We start from the raw sequence: 16,487 nt of genomic DNA, 5'->3' as shown, positions 1-16,487 counted from the left end.
ATAATGCAAATTTTCACTGTTACGCTGATGATACAGTTATATATAGTTCAGCATCCACACCCATTCTGGCTCTCTCTCAATTACAGATTGCTTTTAATATTGGTCAGCATAACTAACAATTAGTTTTAAAATCTGTAGTACATGTTGTTTTCTAAATCAAAAACAATCCCTCATAATCTTCTTTCTATTACTACTTCCCAAGGTTCAGAGATCGAGTTTGGGACTCAGTATAGGTATCTCGGGATTATAATGGATGATGCTCTCTCCTTCGGCCCTCATGGTCAACTATTGGTGAAAAGATTGAAAGTTAAATTGGGTTTCTATTTTAGAATTAAATCCTGCCTTTTCTTCGAGGTGAAAAAGAGGCTTGTTGCTGCCACTTTTATGTCTGTACTGGACTATGGTGATGTTATTTTTCTGCATGCATCTTCTCGGTGTTTGCATGCGTTAGACACTGTTTATCACTGAGGTTCATAACGAATCTTAAATCCATCACTCATTATTGTGTGCTGTATGCTCGGGTTGGTGTCTGCTTTGTCCATCTGTAGACTTAAACACTGGCATATTTTATTTATAAATCTATTCTGGGTCTACTTCCTTCATATCCTAATATGTACATCAGCAAAAAACATGTAGCTATAGTTAGCTATAGCCTTTGGTTCCAGGAATTCTTCCTTCTGTCTGTTCCAGTGGTTCGTACTGAATTAGGGAATATTTTGCTGCTCCCTCTGCTTGGAATAACTTGCAATTGTCATTGAATCTTAGGGAGATGGTTTCACTGGACATTTTTAAATTGATGGTAATTGATTTGGAGACAGAAACATCGGTTTGTAGATGTTTCAACTAGTTGTGTGTGTGTGTGTGTGTGTGTGTGTGTGTGTGTGTGTGTGTGTGTGCGTGCGTGCGTGCGTGCGTGTGTGTGTGTGTATGTGCGCGTAAATACAGTATGTATGTTTGGATGTGATCTGTTAAACCCATGTGAGATTTGTTGCTGTCACCCTTGGCCAGGACGCTCTCGTAAAAGAGATTCTTAATCTCAATGTGCTTCTTTTCCTGGTAAAATAAAGGTTATAATACTAATAATACTAATAATACTAATAATACTAATACTACTGCTACTAATAATAATAATAATCATAATAATAATTACATAGATATTTATTAAAATAGTGATGACAAAAGCATAAGAAATAAGAATACCATGTGTAAGAATAAAAATAAAAAAGGACAATTAAAATAGATAAAAAATACAAAATATAATATATGGTGATAGATCCCTATCTGCCTGATTCTAAATTCAGGTACCCATATTTGAGATGGAAGAGATGGAGCAGGTTTGCAATGTCTCCTGGACCTTACAAGTCAGTCCACAGGGGTAAAAACTTTATCAATACTTCACTAGAACATGATTTGTGTGGGTTAGGGCCCAGAACGTACCACGCCGCTTGCAGATATAGCCTCTTTTATTCTCACAGTTATCATCATTCCACGTGCCAGAGTTAATATAGATGGACAGGCAGTCTTCACCGTAATAATCATCCGGGTTTCCTGCCAATTAAAGGAGCAGATTATCTTCATTTATCTTGAGTTTGGATAAACCAAACAGTAAGTTTGAGAAGATCATCATTGTGGAGCGTTTGTGAGCATCACCTGCAGCCCAGTTGATGTAGCGGAAGGGAGCCCCGTCGGTCCAGGTCCAGCCGCCCTCGGTGATGGAGTCGTGGGCTCCGATCCACAAAGAGACTCCTGTGGGAACTGCCTGGATCTGAGCTGGGGAGCCACAAATCACAACAGCACTCCATCACTGCCTGAACATACACACACTTTCTGTGTGTGTGTGTGTGTGTGTGTGTGATGGGTAGGCTTAGGGGCAGTGTGTGTGTGTATGTTTGTGTGTGTGATGGGTAGGTTTAGGGGCAGTGTGTGTGTGTGTGTGTGTGTATTATGCATCTTCATGGCCTGGTAAAATGGCTTACGAACTGGCGTGTCATACACACAGCCTATCATGAGATCATCTGGAGCTGAGGGTCTGCAAGCCCATTGGGTCAGTCGGTGTTGAGCCCTAACCTTGGATGAAGCCCATTGGGTCAGTCGATGTTGAGCCCTATCCTTGGATGAATCCCATTGGGTCAGTCGGTGTTGAGCCCTAAACTTGGATGAAGCCCATTGGGTCAGTCGGTGTTGAGCCCTAACCTTGGATGAAGCCCATTGGGTCAGTCGATGTTGAGCCCTAACCTTGGATGAATCCCATTGGGTCAGTCGATGTTGAGCCCTATCCTTGGATGAATCCCATTGGGTCAGTCGGTGTTGAGCCCTAAACTTGGATGAAGCCCATTGGGTCAGTCGGTGTTGAGCCCTAACCTTGGATGAAGCCCATTGGGTCAGTCGGTGTTGAGCCCTAACCTTGGATGAAGCCCATTGGGTCAGTCGATGTTGAGCCCTAACCTTGGATGAATCCCATTGGGTCAGTCGATGTTGAGCCCTATCCTTGGATGAATCCCATTGGGTCAGTCGGTGTTGAGCCCTAAACTTGGATGAAGCCCATTGGGTCAGTCGGTGTTGAGCCCTAACCTTGGATGAAGCCCATTGGGTCAGTCGGTGTTGAGCCCTAACCTTGGATGAAGCCCATTGGGTCAGTCGGTGTTGAGCCCTAACCTTGGATGAATCCCATTGGGTCAGTCGGCGTTGAGCCCTAACCTTGGATGAAGCCCATTGGGTCAGTCGGCGTTGAGCCCTAACCTTGGATGAAGCCCATTGGGTCAGTCGATGTTGAGCCCTAAACTTGGATGAAGCCCATTGGGTCAGTCGGTGTTGAGCCCTAACCTTGGATGAAGCCCATTGGGTCAGTCGGTGTTGAGCCCTAACCTTGGATGAAGCCCATTGGGTCAGTCGGCGTTGAGCCCTAACCTTGGATGAAGCCCATTGGGTCAGTCGGTGTTGAGCCCTAACCTTGGATGAAGCCCATTGGGTCAGTCGGTGTTGAGCCCTAACCTTGGATGAAGCCCATTGGGTCAGTCGATGTTGAGCCCTAACCTTGGATGAAGCCCATTGGGTCAGTCGGCGTTGAGCCCTAACCTTGGATGAAGCCCATTGGGTCAGTCGATGTTGAGCCCTAACCTTGGATGAAGCCCATTGGGTCAGTCGGTGTTGAGCCCTAACCTTGGATGAAGCCCATTGGGTCAGTCGGCGTTGAGCCCTAACCTTGGATGAAGCCCATTGGGTCAGTCGATGTTGAGCCCTAACCTTGGATGAAGCCCATTGGGTCAGTCGGTGTTGAGCCCTAACCTTGGATGAAGCCCATTGGGTCAGTCGGTGTTGAGCCCTAACCTTGGATGAAGCCCATTGGGTCAGTCGGTGTTGAGCCCTAACCTTGGATGAAGCCCATTGGGTCAGTCGATGTTGAGCCCTAACCTTGGATGAAGCCCATTGGGTCAGTCGGTGTTGAGCCCTAACCTTGGATGAAGCCCATTGGGTCAGTCGGTGTTGAGCCCTAACCTTGGATGAAGCCCTGCTCGAAGGGCTCCGTGATGCTGAGCAGATCTCCGCCCTGATTCACACAGTCTGCTCGGGCGTCGGCCCACTTCCTCATGTGCAGGCCGGAGAACAGGTAACAGAAGTCATTAAACGGGTCAGCCACCCACGAGCCACACTTCGCATTCCAGCCTGACAGAGGCAAAGATATAACACACTCAGATATTTTTCCTTGTTTTGTTAAAAAATAAAATCAAAGTGAGCTTTTGCTTAAAACAGGCAAAATGATGTGCAAATGGGGTGAGAAAAATAATATTGTTTCTTATTTCTGTCCCAAACAGAAATAAGATTATTTTTCTTTAATAATAAAGAATTATTTCTTTTTCCCGAGAAAACAAGCAAAAATATATTATGTCATTTCACTCATCTAGTAAATGCATCTTGATTTAGGAATTTTTAGATATTTGGACTGGAAAGAAGAAAAAAATACCTAATAATACCTTAAAAAATATCTAAAGCAAGAAGAGCATTTTTTGCAGTGTGATGAATCTGGATCCTACAATCCTAAAGATGAACGGGCCTGTGCAACACTAATTTCAGGATTTGTGTATATTGATATATAATCCGTACCTGGACCGGATGTTGGGGGAGCCGGTGGGCCTTGACCTTTTGCTGGAAAAACAATCACACCAAATGAAAGAATGAGCTTCATTAGCTTGAAGAAAGGCTCGTATAACTCACTATAGCAATGCACTGAACAATACTCAACACTTCAAAAACATGCCTTTCTTACTTAGTATTTTTGTCTTGTTTCTAGTCAAAATATCAAAAACTTCTTACAATGAGAAAAATTTACTAGACAAGTAAAAATTATTGTCTTGTTTTGGGAAATTTAGTAAATCTTTCTTGTTTTGAGAATTTTTAGATGTTTGGACTAAAAACAAGACACAAATACTAAGTATGAAGAGCATTTTTTGCAGTGAACACAACTAAACCGATGTAAAGGTAAAGCTCCCACCTTTCTGGCAGATGAAAGGGTAAGTGGCTGTGCAGGGCAGGTCGTTGAACTTCCCCGTATCAGGATGCTCCGTTCCTCGAATGTGAACGCAGTCTTCATTGCCCTGCCAGTTATCAGGCTGGCCCGTCTCCCAGGGCTGGAAGCTCTGAACCCACACATGAGGGAATAAAGCTTTAGATGACGGCATCCTGGAGCTCGTTCTTCAGGGCGAGGACTGAACTGTAAATAGGGTTACCCATGTAGGGGCGGTTTCCCGACCTTACACAATGTTCCTTAAAAGTTCTCTAAAGGCGACTACAATCCCTGAACCCTAAGAGAACATTAGGGACGTTCCTAAAGCGTCCTCTCTTGGCTATGAATGTACTTCAGTTCAAGGTTCCTGATATGACTTTAGGAGAGCGTCCCATATTGGTTATTCTATGGTCACATGGCAACGTTACAAAGAGAACGTTTGGGACAATATCACAAACCGTTGGCACTGATTTATCTTTGAAAAGCAATCTTTGTTCTCATCTGGTGTTTAACTGACCCTCATTAGAGCAGCCCAGAGTACACTGATACACACACACACACGCACACACGCACACACACACACACACACACACACACACACACACGCACACACACGTTCTGAACACTCAAAAAACTCTATTAATTTTGATTTTTTTTTTTACCAAAACAAGAAGTAAATATTTCTTGTTTTTTTAAGAATTTTTAGATGTTTGGACTAGAAACAAGACAAAAATACTAAGTAAGAAAAGCATTTTTGCAGTGTAGTAACGGTCCCCAAACCTTCCCAGAACGTCCTGAGTGTTCCCAGAAGGTTTGCCAAATAACGTCCCCCACCCCTTTAAAGAACTCCACATCATGGCCGTCTCAGGAAGGGTTGGGGACTTAACATTTGGTCGATGTGAGGAAGTTTACGGTCTGATAACTTACGGCTTGAGTTCCGTCGGTCCAGACGAATGTTCCTTCTCTGTCGATGTCATTGAGACCCACCCAGGACGATCTGCTCATGTGTGCTGTGACAACATTTGAACATTCTCTGTGTTTATACAGACATACCATTATCCAAGCCTTTTTTAACTATATAACAAGAACCCAAATGAAACAACTCAAAAACATCAAGAGCTGGACAATAACTAAGCACATTTACTTGAGTCCTGTACTGAAGTCCACTTTTTTAGTATCTGTGCTTTACTTGAGTATTATTTGTTGTGTGAAACTTTTACTCCACTACATTTGAAAGACAAGGTCCTCGAAGTGGAAAGTCGTTTCTGTCGCAGCTTTGAAAGTCAGTGATGATTTTTTTCTTCTTTAAAAGGTGTTTGGGTTTTTGCAGAAAGCCTTTCAGGAATCACTCTTGTAGAGTCTCGTGAAGTTCAATGATTTCACAGCATTTATTAAACACTGATTTATAGTTTAGAGCAAAATGGAAGAAGACGGATGTCCAAATGCTCATTTAGTGGAGTATTCACATAACTTAAGACATAATCAACTTTGTTTATGTCGGATGGAGCATCACTGACTAATGATGCATTGACAAAAAAAAGGAAATTTACTTTTGATACTTAATTACTTTTAAAAACAAATACTTCTGAGCTTTAACTTATGTAAAAATCTGTTTTTACAACTTTCACCTGTAACGGATTAATATTTGACCTGCAGTACTGTTACTGTTACTCAAGTAATGAAGTTGTGTAGTTTGTCCAGCTCTGCAAACATCCTGTTTTTTGTCCCCATATAAGCCATTGTTGGAGAAGATGTCACCTGTCAGAAAGCTGACGGTCTCCTGGTCGGGGATGCTGACCAAATGTCCGTTCTGAGCCACGCAGTAACTCTCCGCATTCTGCCATGTCTTGACGGATTCGCTCTCGAAGTGATAGCAGTGTTCTTTGAAGAGCAGATAGCCTTCATCACAGTGGGAGTCTGCAGGAACACACTCACTGAGCCTCGACACTCACAGAAAAAACAACACACACTAACCCAACTATTAGACTAACTCAGTTTGTCAGTTCAGACCAAACTATTTTATTTTTTACTTTTGTAACAGTATCTAAACATGCATAAAACCAGTTTTGATCAGTTGATCTTAAAGGGTTAGATCAGCCATAAATTTAAATAGTGTGATTAATTCCTCCTGTGATTGGCCAGCCGTCAGACCTCCACTCATCTTCACACACAGATGAAGATATTAGTGTTGAAATCCGATGGCTCAGAAAGGCCTTCATTGACACCAATGTCATTTCCTCTCTCAAGACCCATAAAGGCACTAAAGACATCGTTACAAAGCCCATCTCACTACAGCGGCTCTACAATCATTTATGAAGAGGCCAGAATAGAGTTAGTGCGCAAAAAACACTAAATAACGACTTATATAGTGATGGCCGATTTCAGAACAAAGCTTCGAACCGTTATGAGTCAGTGAATCGATTCATGATTCGGATCTCCAAAGTCACATGATTTCAGCAGACTCGCGATCCGAATCATGAATCGATTCACTGAACGAGTGTGTGTTAAACGATTGTGTGTTAAACAAGTGTGGTAAACGAGTGTGTGTTAAACGATTGTGTGTTAAACGAGTGCGTGTTAAACGATTGGTTGTTAAACGATAGGGTGTTAAACGAGTGCGTGTTAAAGAGTGTGTGGGAAAGAGTGTGTGTTGAAGGAGTGTGTGGGAAAGAGTGTGTGTTAAAGGAGTGTGTGGGAAAGAGTGTGTGTTAATGGAGTGTGTGGGAAAGAGTCTGTGTTAAAAGAGTGTGTGTTAAAGGAGTGTGTGGGAAAGAGTTTGTGTTGAAGGAGTGTGTGGGAAAGAGAGTGTGTTAAAGGAGTGTGTAGGAAAGAGTGCGTGTTAAAGGAGTGTGTGGGAAAGAGTGTGTGTTAAAGGAGTGTGTGGGAAAGAGTTTGTGTTGAAGGAGTGTGTGGGAAAGAGTGTGTGTTAAAGGAGTGTGTGGGAAAGAGTGTGTGTTAAAGGAGTGTGTTAAAGGAGTGTGTGGGACGATTTTGTGTTAAACGAGTGTGTGATAAAGGAGTTTGTGTTAAACGAGTGCGTGTTAAAGGAGTGTGTGGGAAAGAGTGTGTGTTAAAGGAGTGTGTGGGAAAGAGTTTGTGTTGAAGGAGTGTGTGGGAAAGAGTGTGTGTTAAAGGAGTGTGTGGGAAAGAGTGTGTGTTAAAGGAGTGTGTTAAAGGAGTGTGTGGGACGATTTTGTGTTAAACGAGTGTGTGATAAAGGAGTTTGTGTTAAACGAGTGTGTGTTAAAGGAGTGTGCGGGAAAGTCTGTGTTAAAAGAGTGTGTGTTAAAGAAGTGTGTGGGAAAGAGTTTGTGTTGAAGGAGTGTGTGGGAAAGAGTGTGTGTTAAAGGACTGTGTGGGAAAGAGTGTGTGTTAAAGGAGTGTGTGGGAAAGAGTGTGTGTTAAAGGAGTGTGTTAAAGAAGTGTGTGGGGCGAGTTTGTGTTAAACGAGTGTGTGTTAAAGGAGTTTGTGTTAAACGAGCGTGTGTTAAAAAAGTGTGTGGGAAAGAGTGTGTGTTAAAGGAGTGTGTGTGAAAGAGTGTGTGTTAAAGGAATGTGTGTGACTGGCACCTGGAGCTGAGGTGGGCTTCACATTCTGTCCTCCTGGCATCTTACAAATGTATCCGAGGTTTTTAAAGCAGTTGGTACTTTCCCACTTTCCAGCATAATTTCCTATTAAAAGACAGAAAAAAAGATTTTCTAGACCATCTTCTGAAGCTAACATTGAGGAGTGTGTGTTCCTGAGGAGTGTGTGTTCCTGAGGAGTATGTGTTCCTGAGGAGTGTGTGTCCCTGAGGAGCGTGTGTTCCTGAGGAGCGTGTGTCCCTGAGGAGCGTGTGTTCCTGAGGAGCGTGTGTCCCTGAGGAGTGTGTGTCCCTGAGGAGCGTGTGTTCCTGAGGAGCGTGTGTTCCTGAGGAGCGTGTGTCCCTGAGGAGCGTGTGTTCCTGAGGAGCGTGTGTACCTGAGGAGCGTGTGTTCCTGAGGAGCGTGTGTTCCTGAGGAGCGTGCGTTCCTGAGGAGCGTGCGTTCCTGAGGAGCGTGCGTTCCTGAGGAGCGTGTGTTCCTGAGGAGCGTGCGTTCCTGAGGAGCGTGTGTTCCTGAGGAGCGTGTGTTCCTGAGGAGCGTGTGTTCCTGAGGAGTGTGTGTTCCTGAGGAGCGTGTGTTCCTGAGGAGCGTGTGTTCCTGAGGAGTGTGTGTCCCTGAGGAGTTCGTGTTCCTGAGGAGCGTGCGTTCCTGAGGAGCGTGCGTTCCTGAGGAGCGTGCGTTCCTGAGGAGCGTGCGTTCCTGAGGAGCGTGTGTTCAGGAGGAGCGTGCGTTCCTGAGGAGCGTGCGTTCCTGAGGAGTGTGTGTTCCTGAGGAGTGTGTGTTCCTGAGGAGCGTGTGTTCAGGAGGTGTGTGTGTTCCTGAGGAGTGTGTGTTCAGGAGGAGTGTGTGTTCAGGAGGAGTGTGTGTTCCTGAGGAGGGTGTGTTCCTGAGGAGGGTGTGTTCCTGAGGAGGGTGTGTTCCTGAGGAGTGTGTGTCCCTGAGGAGTGTGTGTCCCTGAGGAGTGTGTGTCCCTGAGGAGTGTGTGTCCCTGAGGAGCGTGTGTTCAGGAGGAGTGTGTGTTCAGGAGGAGCGTGTGTTTCCTGAGGAGCGTGTGTTCCTGAAGAGCGTGTGTTCCTGAGGAGCGTGTGTCCCTGAGGAGCGTGTGTCCCTGAGGAGTGTGTGTCCCTGAGGAGTGTGTGTCCCTGAGGAGTGTGTGTCCCTGAGGAGCGTGTGTCCCTGAGAAGCGTGTGTTCCTGAGGAGCGTGTGTTCCTGAGGAGTGTGTGTTCCTGAGGAGTGTGTGTTCAGGAGGAGTGTGTGTTCAGGAGGAGTGTGTGTTCAGGAGGAGCGTGTGTTCCTGAGGAGTGTGTGTTCAGGAGGAGTGTGTATTCAGGAGGAGTGTGTGTTCCTGAGGAGTGTGTGTTCCTGAGGTGTGTGTGTTCCTGAGGAGTGTGTGTTCAGGAGGAGTGTGTGTTCAGGAGGAGTGTGTGTTCCTGAGGAGGGTGTGTTCCTGAGGAGGGTGTGTTCCTGAGGAGGGTGTGTTCCTGAGGAGTGTGTGTCCCTGAGGAGTGTGTGTCCCTGAGGAGTGTGTGTCCCTGAGGAGTGTGTGTCCCTGAGGAGCGTGTGTTCAGGAGGAGTGTGTGTTCAGGAGGAGCGTGTGTTTCCTGAGGAGCGTGTGTTCCTGAAGAGCGTGTGTTCCTGAGGAGCGTGTGTCCCTGAGGAGCGTGTGTCCCTGAGGAGTGTGTGTCCCTGAGGAGTGTGTGTCCCTGAGGAGTGTGTGTCCCTGAGGAGCGTGTGTCCCTGAGAAGCGTGTGTTCCTGAGGAGCGTGTGTCCCTGAGGAGCGTGTGTCCCTGAGAAGCGTGTGTTCCTGAGGAGTGTGTGTCCCTGAGGAGCGTGTGTCCCTGAGAAGCGTGTGTTCCTGAGGAGCGTGTGTTCCTGAGGAGCTTGTGTTCCTGAGGAGCGTGTGTTCCTGAGGAGTGTGTGTTCAGGAGGAGTGTGTATTCCTGAGGAGCGTGTGTTCCTGAGGAGCGTGTGTTCCTGAGGAGCGTGTGTTCCTGAGGAGCGTGTGTTCCTGAGGAGTGTGTGTCCCTGAGGAGCGTGTGTTCCTGAGGAGCGTGTGTTCCTGAGGAGCGTGTGTTCCTGAGGAGCGTGTGTTCCTGAGGAGCGTGTGTTCCTGAGGAGCGTGTGTTCCTGAGGAGCGTGTGTTCCTGAGGAGCGTGTGTCCCTGAGGAGCGTGTGTTCCTGAGGAGCGTGTGTCCCTGAGGAGTGTGTGTTCCTGAGGAGCGTGTGTTCCTGAGGAGCGTGTGTTCAGGAGGAGTGTGTGTCCCTGAGGAGTGTGTGTCCCTGAGGAGCGTGTGTTCAGGAGGAGTGTGTGTTCAGGAGGAGTGTGTGTCCCTAAGGAGCGTGTGTTCCTGAGGAGCGTGTGTCCCTGTGGAGCGTGTGTTCCTGAGGAGCGTGTGTCCCTGAGGAGCGTGTGTTCCTGAGGAGTGTGTGTCCCTGAGGAGTGTGTGTTCCTGAGGAGCGTGTGTCCCTGAGGAGTGTGTGTCCCTGAGGAGCGTGTGTTCCTGAGGAGCGTGTGTTCCTGAGGAGCGTGTGTCCCTGAGGAGCGTGTGTTCCTGAGGAATGTGTGTCCCTGAGGAGTGTGTGTTCCTGAGGAGCGTGTGTTCCTGAGGAGCGTGTGTTCCTGAGGAGCGTGTGTTCCTGAGGAGCGTGTGTCCCTGAGGAGCGTGTGTCCCTGAGGAGCGTGTGTCCCTGAGGAGCGTGTGTCCCTGAGGAGCGTGTGTCCCTGAGGAGCGTGTGTCCCTGAGGAGCGTGTGTTCAGGAGGAGTGTGTGTTCCTGAGGAGCGTGTGTTCCTGAGGAGCGTGTGTTCCTGAGGAGCGTGTGTCCCTGAGGAGCGTGTGTTCCTGAGGAGCGTGTGTCCCTGAGGAGCGTGTGTTCCTGAGGAGCGTGTGTCCCTGAGGAGCGTGTGTTCCTGAGGAGCGTGTGTCCCTGAGGAGCGTGTGTTCCTGAGGAGCGTGTGTCCCTGAGGAGCGTGTGTCCCTGAGGAGCGTGTGTTCAGGAGGAGCGTGTGTCCCTGAGGAGCGTGTGTTCCTGAGGAGCGTGTGTTCCTGAGGAGCGTGTGTCCCTGAGGAGCGTGTGTTCCTGAGGAGCGTGTGTCCCTGAGGAGCGTGTGTCCCTGAGGAGCGTGTGTCCCTGAGGAGCGTGTGTCCCTGAGGAGCGTGTGTTCAGGAGGAGCGTGTGTTCCTGAGGAGCGTGTGTTCCTGAGGAGCGTGTGTCCCTGAGGAGCGTGTGTCCCTGAGGAGCGTGTGTCCCTGAGGAGCGTGTGTCCCTGAGGAGCGTGTGTCCCTGAGGAGCGTGTGTCCCTGAGGAGCGTGTGTCCCTGAGGAGCGTGTGTTCAGGAGGAGTGTGTGTTCCTGAGGAGCGTGTGTCCCTGAGGAGCGTGTGTCCCTGAGGAGCGTGTGTCCCTGAGGAGCGTGTGTTCCTGAGGAGCGTGTGTTCAGGAGGAGCGTGTGTTCCTGAGGAGCGTGTGTCCCTGAGGAGCGTGTGTTCCTGAGGAGCGTGTGTTCCTGAGGAGCGTGTGTCCCTGAGGAGCGTGTGTCCCTGAGGAGCGTGTGTTCCTGAGGAGCGTGTGTCCCTGAGGAGCGTGTGTTCCTGAGGAGCGTGTGTTCCTGAGGAGCGTGTGTTCATGAGGAGCGTGTGTTCCTGAGGAGCGTGTGTCCCTGAGGAGCGTGTGTTCCTGAGGAGCGTGTGTTCCTGAGGAGCGTGTGTTCCTGAGGAGCGTGTGTTCCTGAGGAGCGTGTGTTCCCGAGGAGTGTGTGTTCCCGAGGAGCGTGTGTCCCTGAGGAGCGTGTGTCCCTGAGGAGCGTGTGTCCCTGAGGAGCGTGTGTCCCTGAGGAGCGTGTGTTCAGGAGGAGTGTGTGTTCCTGAGGAGCGTGTGTCCCTGAGGAGCGTGTGTCCCTGAGGAGCGTGTGTCCCTGAGGAGCGTGTGTTCCTGAGGAGCGTGTGTTCAGGAGGAGCGTGTGTTCCTGAGGAGCGTGTGTCCCTGAGGAGCGTGTGTTCCTGAGGAGCGTGTGTTCCTGAGGAGCGTGTGTCCCTGAGGAGCGTGTGTCCCTGAGGAGCGTGTGTTCCTGAGGAGCGTGTGTCCCTGAGGAGCGTGTGTTCCTGAGGAGCGTGTGTTCCTGAGGAGCGTGTGTTCATGAGGAGCGTGTGTTCCTGAGGAGCGTGTGTCCCTGAGGAGCGTGTGTTCCTGAGGAGCGTGTGTTCCTGAGGAGCGTGTGTTCCTGAGGAGTGTGTGTTCCTGAGGAGTGTGTGTTCCTGAGGAGTGTGTGTTCCTGAGGAGTGTGTGTTCCTGAGGAGCGTGTGTTCATGAGGAGCGTGTGTTCCTGAGGAGCGTGTGTCCCTGAGGAGCGTGTGTTCCTGAGGAGCGTGTGTTCCTGAGGAGCGTGTGTTCCTGAGGAGCGTGTGTTCATGAGGAGCGTGTGTTCCTGAGGAGCGTGTGTCCCTGAGGAGCGTGTGTTCCTGAGGAGCGTGTGTTCCTGAGGAGCGTGTGTTCCCGAGGAGTGTGTGTTCCCGAGGAGTGTGTGTTCCTGAGGAGTGTGTGTTCCTGAGGAGCGTGTGTTCCTGAGGAGCGTGTGTTCCTGAGCAGCGTGTGTTCAGGAGGAGTGTGTGTTCCTGAGGAGCGTGTGTTCCTGAGGAGCGTGTGTTCCTGAGGAGCGTGTGTTCCTGAGGAGCGTGTGTTCCTGAGGAGCGTGTGTCCCTGAGGAGCGTGTGTTCCTGAGGAGCGTGTGTTCCTGAGGAGCGTGTGTCCCTGAGGAGTGTGTGTTCCTGAGGAGTGTGTGTTCAGGAGGAGTGTGTGTTCAGGAGGAGTGTGTGTTCCTGAGGAGCGTGTGTTCCTGAGGAGCGTGTGTTCCTGAGGAGCGTGTGTTCCTGAGGAGCGTGTGTTCCTGAGGAGCGTGTGTTCCTGAGGAGTGTGTGTTCCTGAGGAGTGTGTGTTCCTGAGGAGTGTGTGTTCCTGAGGAGTGTGTGTTCCTGAGGAGTGTGTGTTCAGGAGGAGTGTGTGTTCAGGAGGAGTGTGTGTTCAGGAGGAGCGTGTGTTCCTGAGGAGTGTGTGTTCAGGAGGAGCGTGTGTTCCTGAGGAGCGTGTGTTCAGGAGGAGTGTGTGTTCAGGAGGAGCGTGTGTCCCTGAGGAGTGTGTGTCCCTGAGGAGTGTGTGTTCCTGAGGAGTGTGTGTCCCTAAGGAGCGTGTGTTCCTGAGGAGCGTGTGTCCCTGAAGAGCGTGTGTTCCTGAGGAGTGTGTGTTCCTGAGGAGTGTGTGTTCCTGAGGAGTGTGTGTTCCTGAGGAGTGTGTATTCCTGAGGAGTGTGTGTTCAGGAGGAGTGTGTGTTCAGGAGGAGTGTGTGTTCAGGAGGAGTGTGTGTTCAGGAGGAGCGTGTGTTCCTGAGGAGTGTGTGTTCAGGAGGAGCGTGTGTTCCTGAGGAGCGTGTGTTCAGGAGGAGTGTGTGTTCCTGAGGAGCGTGTGTCCCTGAGGAGTGTGTGTCCCTGAGGAGTGTGTGTCCCTGAGGAGTGTGTGTTCCTGAGGAGTGTGTGTCCCTAAGGAGCGTGTGTTCCTGAGGAGCGTGTGTCCCTGTGGAGCGTGTGTTCCTGAGGAGCGTGTGTCCCTGAGGAGCGTGTGTTCCTGAGGAGTGTGTGTCCCTGAGGAGTGTGTGTTCCTGAGGAGCGTGTGTCCCTGAGGAGCGTGTGTTCCTGAGGAGCGTGTGTCCCTGAGGAGCGTGTGTTCCTGAGGAGCGTGTGTACCTGAGGAGCGTGCGTTCCTGAGGAGCGTGTGTTCCTGAGGAGCGTGTGTTCCTGAGGAGCGTGTGTTCCTGAGGAGCGTGTGTCCCTGAGGAGCGTGTGTCCCTGAGGAGCGTGTGTTCCTGAGGAGCGTGTGTTCCTGAGGAGCGTGTGTTCCTGAGGAGCGTGTGTTCCTGAGGAGTGTGTGTCCCTGAGGAGTGTGTGTCCCTGAGGAGTGTGTGTCCCTGAGGAGCGTGTGTCCCTGAGGAGCGTGTGTCCCTGAGGAGCGTGTGTCCCTGAGGAGCGTGTGTTCCTGAGGAGCGTGTGTACCTGAGGAGCGTGTGTTCCTGAGGAGCGTGTGTTCCTGAGGAGCGTGTGTTCCTGAGGAGCGTGTGTTCCTGAGGAGCGTGTGTTCCTGAGGAGCGTGTGTTCCTGAGGAGCGTGTGTTCCTGAGGAGCGTGTGTTCCTGAGGAGCGTGTGTTCCTGAGGAGCGTGTGTTCCTGAGGAGCGTGTGTTCCTGAGGAGCGTGTGTTCCTGAGGAGCGTGTGTTCCTGAGGAGCGTGTGTTCCTGAGGAGCGTGTGTTCCTGAGGAGCGTGTGTTCCTGAGGAGCGTGTGTTCCTGAGGAGCGTGTGTTCCTGAGGAGTGTGTGTCCCTGAGGAGCGTGTGTTCCTGAGGAGCGTGTGTACCTGAGGAGCGTGTGTTCCTGAGGAGCGTGTGTTCCTGAGGAGCGTGTGTTCCTGAGGAGCGTGTGTTCCTGAGGAGCGTGTGTTCCTGAGGAGCGTGTGTCCCTGAGGAGTGTGTGTCCCTGAGGAGTGTGTGTCCCTGAGGAGCGTGTGTCCCTGAGGAGCGTGTGTCCCTGAGGAGCGTGTGTCCCTGAGGAGCGTGTGTTCCTGAGGAGCGTGTGTACCTGAGGAGCGTGTGTTCCTGAGGAGCGTGTGTTCCTGAGGAGCGTGTGTTCCTGAGGAGCGTGTGTTCCTGAGGAGCGTGTGTTCCTGAGGAGCGTGTGTCCCTGAGGAGCGTGTGTCCCTGAGGAGCGTGTGTTCAGGAGGAGTGTGTGTTCAGGAGGAGCGTGTGTTTCCTGAGGAGCGTGTGTTCCTGAGGAGCGTGTGTTCCTGAGGAGCGTGTGTCCCTGAGGAGCGTGTGTCCCTGAGGAGCGTGTGTCCCTGAGGAGTGTGTGTTCCTGAGGAGCGTGTGTTCCTGAGGTGCGTGTGTTCCTGAGGAGTGTGTGTTCCTGAGGAGTGTGTGTTCCTGAGGAGCGTGTGTTCCTGAGGAGTGTGTGTCCCTGAGGAGCGTGTGTTCCTGAGGAGCGTGTGTCCCTGAGGAGCGTGTGTCCCTGAGGAGCGTGTGTCCCTGAGGAGCGTGTGTTCCTGAGGAGTGTGTGTTCCTGAGGAGCGTGTGTCCCTGAGGAGCGTGTGTCCCTGAGGAGCGTGTGTCCCTGAGGAGCGTGTGTCCCTGAGGAGCGTGTGTCCCTGAGGAGCGTGTGTTCCTGAGGAGCGTGTGTCCCTGAGGAGCGTGTGTCCCTGAGGAGCGTGTGTCCCTGAGGAGCGTGTGTCCCTGAGGAGCGTGTGTTCCTGAGGAGCGTGTGTTCCTGAGGAGCGTGTGTCCCTGAGGAGCGTGTGTCCCTGAGGAGCGTGTGTCCCTGAGGAGCGTGTGTTCCTGAGGAGTGTGTGTCCCTGAGGAGCGTGTGTTCCTGAGGAGCGTGTGTTCCTGAGGAGCGTGTGTTCCTGAGGAGCGTGTGTTCCTGAGGAGCGTGTGTCCCTGAGGAGCGTGTGTCCCTGAGGAGCGTGTGTCCCTGAGGAGCGTGTGTCCCTGAGGAGCGTGTGTTCCTGAGGAGTGTGTGTTCCTGAGGAGTGTGTGTTCCTGAGGAGTGTGTGTTCCTGAGGAGCGTGTGTTCCTGAGGAGCGTGTGTTCCTGAGGAGTGTGTGTTCCTGCAGCTCACCGGTGTAGATCTGGCCACAGTCCCACTGGCTTGCTGTATTCTGAGGGAAATTTGGGCTCCAGTTTGAGAACTCAACTGCGGTTTTGTCCACCCACCTAAATGTCCCATCTTGGTCCTTATCTGATGGTGTTATAAATCAGAAAGACAGATTGTTCACATACAGATAATGGCAACAAAGTTGATTCTGTCTTCAGTGAAGGTGAACAGTGTGAGAATATCAGATGTGTATCAGTGTATTGGATCCGTGCATTCGGCCTTAAAGTGACAGCAGCTTTGTAACTTTTCTACAAGTATTTAAATGAGTTTAAGTTAGTCGTCTGCTAGTGTGTCAGATGGAGCGTCACTGACTGGCTTAAACCATGATGGCATAATGTGCATTTATACAACTATAATACAATAATGCGGCGACATAAAGAAGGACATTTACTTTTGGTACTCAAGTACTTTTGAAAACAAATACTTCTGTTATTTTACTCCAGTAATAATCTGTTTATATAACTTTCACTTGACTAGTAGTAATTTTACTCAAGTAATGACATTGTGTAGTTTGTCCAGCTCTGACTGCATCCCTCACCTGAAATGCCAATCCACAGATCCGGTAAATCTATCAGGTGAAAATCCGGCAGCTGTGCGTTAATGAAGAACTGCTCCGCTTCACTAGAGACGGAAACAAACACGGATATGAGCGATGTGTGGGAGCCATTGCAATCCCAGCCAATCCCCCTGAATGTCCGAACCTTTTGATGGTCACT

The 16,487-nt window shown here is 50.1% G+C and overlaps 1 protein-coding gene across 1 annotated transcript in view; it reads right to left on the bottom strand.

The window, feature by feature from the left end:
* LOC137047026 (C-type mannose receptor 2-like) overlaps positions 1-16,487 on the bottom strand; it is a 55,373-nt gene that overhangs the window by 30,693 nt on the left and 8,193 nt on the right. Inside the window, exons 8-18 of the mRNA XM_067424559.1 lie at positions 16,473-16,487; positions 16,310-16,392; positions 15,736-15,855; positions 8,072-8,173; positions 6,260-6,418; positions 5,429-5,511; positions 4,490-4,634; positions 4,102-4,143; positions 3,496-3,663; positions 1,651-1,770; positions 1,438-1,548 (exon numbers count right to left, since the gene is read on the bottom strand). The exon at positions 16,473-16,487 is cut by the window's right edge and continues 121 nt beyond it. Of these exons, the coding sequence (XP_067280660.1) occupies positions 1,438-1,548; positions 1,651-1,770; positions 3,496-3,663; positions 4,102-4,143; positions 4,490-4,634; positions 5,429-5,511; positions 6,260-6,418; positions 8,072-8,173; positions 15,736-15,855; positions 16,310-16,392; positions 16,473-16,487 (1,148 nt within the window). The remainder of the gene's footprint in view (positions 1-1,437; positions 1,549-1,650; positions 1,771-3,495; positions 3,664-4,101; positions 4,144-4,489; positions 4,635-5,428; positions 5,512-6,259; positions 6,419-8,071; positions 8,174-15,735; positions 15,856-16,309; positions 16,393-16,472) is intronic.

The sequence above is a fragment of the Pseudorasbora parva genome, chromosome 18 (genome assembly GCF_024679245.1).
Source record: "Pseudorasbora parva isolate DD20220531a chromosome 18, ASM2467924v1, whole genome shotgun sequence".
In the NCBI taxonomy this organism is placed as follows: Eukaryota; Metazoa; Chordata; class Actinopteri; order Cypriniformes; family Gobionidae; genus Pseudorasbora; species Pseudorasbora parva.
This window is presented reverse-complemented; position numbering and strand designations above follow the sequence as displayed.